Source organism: Triticum dicoccoides, chromosome 1B (assembly GCF_002162155.2).
Source record: "Triticum dicoccoides isolate Atlit2015 ecotype Zavitan chromosome 1B, WEW_v2.0, whole genome shotgun sequence".
Lineage (NCBI taxonomy): Eukaryota > Viridiplantae > Streptophyta > Magnoliopsida > Poales > Poaceae > Triticum > Triticum dicoccoides.
Window position 1 is genome coordinate 33739158 of NC_041381.1, and position 9354 is coordinate 33748511.

General features: G+C 52.0%; 1 protein-coding gene across 1 annotated transcript; it reads right to left on the reverse strand.

Moving 5' to 3' along the window:
- Positions 1-3329: 3329 nt before the first annotated feature.
- On the reverse strand, positions 3330-7751 carry LOC119317560 (cation/H(+) antiporter 20-like). The gene is made up of 3 exons (XM_037592043.1): positions 6543-7751; positions 3975-4952; positions 3330-3891 (listed from the first exon to the last, which is right to left on the reverse strand). The coding sequence occupies exons 1-3, from the start codon at positions 7749-7751 to the stop codon at positions 3514-3516; spliced, it is 2565 nt and encodes an 854-aa protein (XP_037447940.1). The 3' UTR covers positions 3330-3513.
- Positions 7752-9354: the final 1603 nt, after the last annotated feature.

The window sequence follows — 9354 nt, forward strand, 5'->3', positions numbered from 1 at the left end:
CTAGGTAAAGCTAGATGAGGCAAGTTTCTTCCAGAAGATACACGCGACCCAGCTACAGTAGTACTCCATCTGTCTGAAAATTCTTGTCTTCGATTTATCTAAATACGGATGTATCAAGTCACATTTTAGTATTAGATACATTCATATCTAGACAAATTTAAGACAAGAATTTTGGGACGGAGGGAGTATCATCAAGTGACAATGTGACTATTGTGCTCGTGCTGCTCCAAGCTCAAGATTCCTGGTCGATCGATCACTCACTTTAATCAATGGTTACTATACTTTCCAACGGACGGTGTACATTAGCAGGTACCACCACTGCTGCAATTCCTCGCTTCCAGTACAATAATTCGCCACTAGGAACGATCGAGAGAGTTCTAGACAGGTGATTTATTAACTAGGTGTAACAATACTACTTGCTAGCTAAAAAAGTCAAAGTAGATAACGTAAATAATTAAGGGCCTCTTTCATTCAAAGGATCTTTATCGGATTTTTAGAGGGTTAGAATTCTTTGAAAATTTTCCTATGTTGGTCGTTTGATTTGTAAGATTGAATTCTATAAAATTACTTATTAAGAAATCATTTGTATTACATTTCATATGAATTTAAATATCCACTCCGGACATTTGTAAGAAATCCTATGCTTTTCCTCCGATAAAATCAAGCAAAAACTCAAATCACGTAGGAATTCAATAGGCATATGACATTTTCATCGTGCGTTTTTCTATTCCTGTCTTTTTACAATCATGTGAATCAAAGACGCCCTAACCATGCTCCATGCATGGATGGATTAGCAGTGGACAGATACTCCTTTTCCTCGATCTCGACGGACGAAGCTGCAGGTGTGTTTGTGATCAGATGGCTCAATGAACGGTCCAGATCAACTGGTATGACCTACGTACGCAACACACATACGCGGTGCAGGAAGCTAAAAAAATGAGTCATGGAGGGTGTGCCTGATTGGTGCTAAATTATCCTTGTTTGATTTGAAGATATAGATTCTTTTAATTTTGAGTGAGAGTAGTAGACGCACACACCACCATACACATGACACGAGTAAGCGTGTCTTACCATATGCTACTCCCCCGTCCCTAAATATTTGTCTTTTTAGAGATTTCAAATGGACTCCACATACGGATGTATATAGACATATTTTAAAGTCTAAATTCACTCATTTTGCTCCGTGTGTAGTCACTTGTTGAAATCTTTGGAAAGACAAATATTTAGAAACGGAGGGAGTAGAAAATACTGAAGGCACTACTGTCTTTCCGTACCATGCGAATTCTAATGAGGATTAAACCCGGGCAGGTGGAAACTAAACAAGAAATTACCGGTAGAACGGGTTTTCAAAGTTGTACAGTTTACCTGAGGGGACTTTCATAAACCTTGTGGATGTACCTAGGTAGAAATACCATCTAGTGCTAACCGCAAAAAAAAATCATCAAAGAAAATATGGCTACATATGCCGTTCAAAAATTAGCATGATGAAATTGCACCTTGCGTTGTATTAATGGAAAAAAAATCATTATATCGTTTGATGTTTTTCAGTTTTTACTTTAAAGCAAACTCAACATAAGAAAACTGTTTTGGTTCTGTTGACAACCTCGAAATATGAATCACTTCAAAAATTTAATTAATTCATTTCTTGGTGGTTTTGCTTCTTTAAAGTTTCTAAGAAACATATTGGGAGAAAATATGAAAGTGGGAGTGTTCTGGATTGGCAGCCCGCAAAACTTTAACAAAAAATGTGGCAATTTAATTCTGTACAAGAAAAGATTCGGGGTAGTCTATCTTATCTCTTCTTTTTCAACATATTTACATCATGGCATTTTTTTCACGTGTCACACTAATAGCATAGATTTTTTTTTTTATGAATTTTTGCACATTGTAATTTTCTAGCTTTCCTTACACACATGTTTTCTTTTTCACATAAGAGAAACACCGAAGGACAAGGCTACAATCTAAAATTAGGTCAAGCTTGAAATTAAGCGGTTTTAGATAGTTCACAATTTATATGGAGGATCATAGTTCAAAGTTCAAGTCAGGTGTGTACCACGATCCGATTGTTTAAAATAGTTTTTTTAATAAGATTGATTTGTCTAGACTTTCAATATACTTAGTTGGTTGGAGTTGCATTCAATGTTTTGGTTCTACATATGTCTTCACATATACTTTTTGAAAGTTCAGAAGCAAAAGTATTTAGCAATGGTGAAAGGCAAAAATTTTGGGATGTATTAATGCTGGTGCTATCTGCAGAAAAATTCGTTGAAGAAAATATGGCTACTTTGTGTCATGTTAAATTTGATAATAAAAGAACATTTTCATGTTGATTTTTTATTTTACATACACTCCTTCCGTTTCCAAATAATTGAAGCTCTAGGGTTTTGAGAGGAAGCCCCGGTTGCGTTTTAAGCATTGTCGGACGGCGTGTAGAGGTTTGTCTGGCGAATATCGCGGGATTCGGTCAGCGTTTGTCTTCCATGGATCCTATCTTTGTTCATTTGTGTTCGTGTGTCTATATGTTGGATCCTTCCGATCTGCGCTTCTCTTGATCGGCGACGGTTGTTATTCTGGTGCGCTGGTCCTATGAGGCCTTAGCACGATGATTTCCCGATTTTGTACTACAGCAAGGTTTGCCTGACTCCGATCAGGGAGGGGCGAAGATAGCGGCGCGCTTTCGGCTCGCTCCAGTGCTTGTAGTCGTCACTAGGTGGTCTACGAACCTAGATGCATTTTTTACCTCTGTTGTGTTCTTTGTACTATCTTGACAGTTGATGAATATTCCCTCTGTTCCTAAATATAAGTCTTTGTAGAGATTTCACTATGGACTACATCTGGAGCAAAATGAGTGAATCTACACTCTAAAATGCATCTACATACACCTGTATGTGGTCTATAGTGAAATCCCTATAAAGACTTAATTTAGGAATGAAGGGAGTAGATCGGAAGTGTTTTCCTAAAAAAAAGGACTATCCAGGGAACGGGAGGGAAAAAAGAGAAAACTAGGAGAAAAACGAAAGCTCCCGGTTTAAGATTAAAGTTGTGCACCAGAGTGGCAAAGATCTTGAAAAGCATGGATCCTTAGTTGTCTATCAAATATTTACATTCGTCCCGAATTATTTGTCTCGGTGTTGGGTATTACCCATATCTAGACAAATTTAAGACAACAGATTGAGAGAGTGCTATTAGTCTCAATGGTAAGCATGGATCATGAAAGTGCATTCAGAGAGTCACTTACCAACTGCGTGCTAGCTTGGTGAGAAATTGCTTCGTGCTAACTTAAAGATAAAAATTCAATTGCTCATTTTGATGTTCTTGGGAAAAAATGCTTAATTTGGTGAGAAATTGTGCGTGTTAACTTATTAACCATTTTAATTACACGTGAGGTAACAACAAACTCACTAAGATACACCCAAGTCATGTCATCATCATCATCTTCCTAGGTCGACCTAGGTACTAGTAAGTAGAAAGAAGGTGACGCTTGATCCAGAGCAGAGCAGCTGTGATGCATTCCTACGGCTCGGCCATGTCGTCCTTGCCGTGCTCGCCGTCTTGGGCCTGCCCGTCGATCTGGACCACGGACACCGGCACCTCATCGGCGTTCACGTCGTGCTGCTGCACCACGAGTACCGAGGACGCCACGCCGTGCCCTGCTGACGCGAGCGTGTCGCCGATGGGACCCAGCTCCGGGTGCTCTGCCGGGCGGACGGCCAGCTCCGCCACCATCGCCGACGGCAGCCGCCCCCTGCCGGCCACCAACAGCCCGTACTCCCGGCTCTTGCCGATCGCCACCACCTCCTCGATCACGTTGCCGGCCACCACACGCTCCTCGAAGCGCACCGCGTCGCCCATCCTCTGCCGGAACTCGGCCACCGCCGCCTCGTCCAGCTCCTGCGCGCACGCACCGTCGTCAAATTTATACAACGAGAGTTCAACAATGCCGCCGCCATTAACTGCGATCAATTGTTTGTTACCTTCTCCTTGTGGCCGTTGACGACGGCGGTGGAGAAGGTGTAGCTCTTCTCGGCGTTCCTGGCGTCGGTCGGGCGCAGCGTGACCTCTGCGTGCTCCTCGCTGCCGGCCTTGCCGTCGAGGAAGCGCACCACGGTGAGCTGCACGCCGGGGTGCTCCGCCATCCTCCCGGCGAGCTCGAGGGCCTCCCGATCGTCGGGCCCGCCAAAGAACAGGACGCACACGCCGTGCGCGACCTGCTCGGAGCTCACCTGCTCGCCTCCACCGAAGCTGCGGTCGACGAGGACGGCGACGGAGCAGGGCGCCTCCCGCAGGATCCTCCGGTTCACGGCGCGCCACTCAGGCCCGAGGTTCTCGACCTCGTCGCCGCCGCCGTGTCCGTGGCCGCGTCCGGCGTGCTGTCGCTTGTGGAAGGGCAGGACGATGAGGGAGACGCGCTTGTCCTCGGCGACGGCGGCGACGTCGTCGTGCATGGTGTGGAGCGCGGAGACGGCGGTCATGGGGCGGACGTGGACATGTCCGAGCTGCGCGTAGGTGCCGAAGGCGACGTCGACCTGGTCGTCGCCGCGGCGGTAGGGGCGGAGGAACGGCAGGCCGTTGCGGCGCGCGGCGCGGGCCATGAGGATGGAGGAGGTGCGCTCGGTGAGCTCGACCATGCGCAGGATGTAGAGCTTGACGAGGCGGCGCGGCTGCGTGTGGCCCCGGATGGTCTCAATGAGGTTGATGAGCGCCGGCACGTCGTGGCCGCCGTGGATGCACGCCAGCACGCGCAGCTCCATGGCGTTCGCCCCGGCGGCACCACCAGCAGCGGAGGACGGGGAGGACGGCGCGGAGGTGGGGCCGTGGAGCTTGCGCGGGTGCAGTCGGCGGCGGCCTGTGGCGCGTGCCGGCTTGTAGATGGCCATGACGGTGGGCGTGGTGATGAAGGTGGTGACCAGCGCCATGAGCACCAGGATCGCGAACGTCTCCTCGTTCAGCACCTGCAACCAGAACAACATCAACATGAGCACAAGAATAAGCGCCGGGATTACCACTTTCTATTAGCACGATCTTCAGAGTGTAAATATGATCATCCTAAAAAAAGTGTAAGTATGATTATCACTTTGTATTATGATTCATGATAAAAAAATTGAAAAAATGTATATTGTAAAGATTTTTTGGGAACAGCTACTCTTCAGTCGGCTGTTTTCTGAATTTGGGTCGGTCAGACTGTTTCTGGCCGTTGAATGCAGATCAAATGATGGGCATGTTGCCTTCTCCTCCATCTTCTTCTTCTCCTGGCCACCACACGGGCCGCCGGCCGAACCGCCCGCGACCACCACTCGTGGCCGGCGGCACTCCCGCGTAGCCTCGCAGCCCCGCCCTCCCTGGAACTGCTCCCCACCGCCGGTCTTCTGCCGCCCCCGGCCATCCCTCTAGGCCCGTTCGTGTTTGGGTTTTTCTCCAGCGAACTGCACCACCGCCCCACCAATGCCGTCCACCACCGCCCACATCCAAAACCCTAAGATACATAATGGAGTAGCCTCTCCGGCGGCTCGCCGCGCCTCTTTCTTCATTCCCTCCGGTGCTTCCTTTCTTCTAGGAAAAATCGACTGACCCAATTTGGATTTTCAGTCGAGATGTACACCTAGTTGGACTTGTAAAAATACTAGTTTTGTAGACAAAATTCAAGATAGACACTGTATCTTACTAACGACATTTTAATCAAAAAATTTAAAAAGGGTAAGTATAGCTTTGTCTAGAACAACCACTTTAACCGGACTGGAGTGAGTATGTAGTGACAAAAAATATTCAAATTATGTAACATGGTCGAATCTTTATGATTGACCTCAAACCAAATGTTTGACTTGGATGGCCAAACCGCATAATGGCATGGCTTGGACTTCTCCTCGGACGCGCAGGGTAATGCATATGATGCCACACGTGGTAGCACTGCACGCAAGCTACACGCTAGCTAGCTTGTGCATGAGCGACTCGTGTCAGCTACTTGAACGGTTGGGATCTTACATGCTCAGCACCGTTGTTTTGGAATTTGGATACCATGCATGGTCAACTCGGCAAGTAGGTAGTCACTCACTAACGCAGTGCCAAACCTGATGATGAGTTTTGAGCGTTTTTGCTTGCTTCGGAGCCACCGGAAATCAGATGTGTAACATTTAGACTTTGGAGTTTGGAGTATTGCCGATGCATGTGCTTCCCAATTCCCCATGCAAGGTGCACCATCTGATCATCATGTCAGTGGACTATACTACTATCTGAGAAGGTGCCCTGATCCTTCACTAGCTGCCATGGCAGAGTAGAATCTAGAAAGCTAGCACGTACGAGATGATCTATCTATTCTCTCCCATGTGTTCATTCAAGCGACTACCAACAGAGAGACAGATAGAGACGAATCTAGGAAGAGGAAGCATCAGCAGCAGGTGACTCCTTCTTTTGTCCTCACGGCACTAGACGGCCGGAGAGCCATTCTTTTGGCTCTCTTCGCGAATACGCACGATCATGTGCACGTACGTACCAGCACGCAAGAAAACAACCAAAATACGTGAATTATACGTAGAAGGTAGACGTACCTTGCGCTCTCTGCCGATGTTGAGGACGATGAGCTCGACGAGTCCCTTGGTGTTCATGAGCACGCCCAGCACGATGGCCTCCTTGGCGCCCATCCCGCACGCCATGGCCACCGCGAACGTGCCCATGATCTTCCCCGCGCACGCCGTCACGATGATCAGCGCCAGGATGCCCAGCGCGCCGCCGCCGCGGATGGTGGCCACGTCCGTCTTGAGCCCGCTCGACGCGAAATACAGCGGCAGCAGCAGCTCCGACACCAGGTCCTCCACGCGCTCCGTCACGCGCCCGGCGAACCCGCCGTCCTTGGGCACCGTCAGCCCGAACACGAAGGCGCCGAAGATGGCGTGGATGCCGATCATGTCGGTGGCCAGCCCGGACGCCAGGACCCCCGCAAGCGTGAAGGCCACCCACACGGCGGATCCACCGCCGCCTCCAGAGTCCGACCGTCGCGCCACCCACGACATGAGCGGCTTCACGGCCAGCATCCACACGGCGACGAACGCGGCACCAGAGAGGAGCACCCAGAGGGACGTGACGGGGCTGCGCCGGTCGTCGCCGCTGCCCGAGATGGCCACGGCCAGGGCCAGCAGCACCCATGCCGCCACGTCGTTGAACGCGGCGGCGGCCAGCGCCGTCTCCCCGATGGCCGTGGTGAGCAGCTTGAGCTCGGCGAGGATGCGTGCCAGGACCGGGAACGCGGTGATGGACATGGCGACGCCCATGAAGACCAAGAACGGCGCGTACCCGGCCTCGTCGGCCCCCGGGATGGCGCGGCGGATGACGAAGGCGACCCCGACCCCGCAGGCGAACGGGAGGGAGATCCCGGCCGCGGCGATGGCGAAGGCGCGGCGGCCGCTGCGCCTGACGGAGCGGAGGTCGAGCTCGAGGCCCACGAGGAAGAGGAAGAAGAGGAGGCCGAGGCTGGCGACGGACTCGAGGACCGGGGCGCTCCAGGGCGGGAAGAGCGCGCGGAGGTAGGCCTTGTTGCGGCCGAGCGCGGAGGGGCCGAGCAGGATGCCGGCGACGATCTCGGCGATCACCTTGGGCTGGCGGAGCGGGCGGAGGAGCAGGGCGAGCACGCGGCTCAGGAGCAGGATGAGCAGCGTCTGCAGGATGAGGAGCGGGAAGGCGAAGTGCAGCGGGTCGTCGCCCTGCCACATCCCGTTGGAGGACGTCTTCACCGCCGCCATCTCCGCCGACGACACAGACATGGTTGATGCTCTCGTTGGCTCGTTCCCGCGAAGGCGGAGGCGGTTCAAATCGTACACGGGGGGTGGGGTGGGGTCGTGGGGGTGTCTGGTAGTGCCGTGGGGAGCGGAAAAGGGGAGGAAGCGGCGCGGGGGGCTCGTGATGCACAGGAGAAGAAGAAGACACTCTCTACTTTTGCTCTGCTCCGCATGTGAAGCGGTGAACTGGTGATGGTGACGTGCGAGTGAACAAAGTGCACTGAATTGATTGCTTGTGCTCGATTTGAGGCCAACATACAACATTCATTCTGCGCATAACACCAAGGTTGAGTCAAATTTATGGATTTGGTGAACAAAGCGCAATGTACAGTTACGATCTTGGACGTGTCTAAAAAGAAGAAAAACCTGGCCATATCTAACGCGGACCCTCAAACCGCAATCGTCCAGTCCGTACGGTCTGAACATGTTTTACATCCGACGCGTGCCTATAGAGGACATACTTTTTTCCACAAACCGAAAACAAATAGAAGGAGTGGGGTCTGCGGGGCGTTCAGACTGCTGCCTCGTCCGCGTTTGGCAACCGTGGCCAATCCAAAACCCTCCTCGCTCGCCCGCGTGCTTTCCAGTCCGACGCCAGCTGCCCGCATTCATGCCGCTGCTAGAGCGGACGTGACCTCTCACTGCCGGCACTGAAGCGGCGCGTCGGTCAAGAGAGCGCCGCTCGCTGCACGCCTGACTGAGCACGTCTCCTCATCGCATTCAAACGGTTACAAGCTGTCCGCCTACCTCTATTAAACCCACACATATGTTGAGAAACCTACTCCGGCCACGTGTCCGAGCCGATCAACACTAAACACAACGCCGACTGGCTCCTCACATCCGCCTAATATTTAAACGAGGTCAGCCGTCGGGCAAGAACCGCACCACACCTCCATCTCCCATCCCCTGCGCGCACCATATTCTCAACATTCTTCATGGCATCCGGCGAGCAGGAAGAGGAGTTCTCTGACGTAAAATGCTGACTGGATGGCCCGCCGAGCGCGCCGGATACGAGCCAGAGAAGTCGTTGCTCCACCTCCCTCGCCGCTCTAGGTAAGTACCATGGGCGAGGCTGCAGGCTGGCGTGCCGCACAGCAAGTGGTCGCTCCAAACCGGCGCGTGGTTTAACAACTAGCCGCTCTATGCCAGCTTGTGATGGAGTGGTGAGTTGCTCCAGGGTGTACGTGGGAGCACAGGCTACCCTGGACAAGGCCATGTTGTATCGCTCCTCCCCCATCCACAGTCGCACCATCTGCCGTCAACATTCGCGGAACCACGCCCTGCCGGCAGAGAAAGACGCCGGCTTTGCGGAGATCGACGAGGCAGCCCGCACGTCCATGACCACTGCCGATAGTGAGGAAGAGTAGACCATGGGAGGCCGCCACCTCTTGGGTCCCACGAAGGCCATCGCCGCCGCGTCGCCGGCGAGCACAGCCAGTGTCTTGCCTGCTTCGTAGGCCAACGTCGTCCCCCGCCCCAAAAACCAACCATGATTCATGCTTCACGGGCGCGGGGGCCACTCTTGCCCTTCCACTGGAGCATATCCGTCCGGGGCTCAAGCTGGTCCGATGAGCGGGCTGCTGGACAT

Excerpts from the sequence above, each read along its gene's own strand:
- LOC119317560 (XM_037592043.1), bottom strand. The coding sequence starts at position 7,751 with ATGTCTGTGTCGTCGGCGGAGATGGCGGCGGTGAAGACGTCCTCCAAC. Across the intron at positions 4,953-6,542 it reads ACATCGGCAGAGAGCGCAAG|GTGCTGAACGAGGAGACGTT; the intron begins GTACGTCTACCT and ends TTCTGGTTGCAG. Across the intron at positions 3,892-3,974 it reads TCAACGGCCACAAGGAGAAG|GAGCTGGACGAGGCGGCGGT; the intron begins GTAACAAACAAT and ends GCGTGCGCGCAG.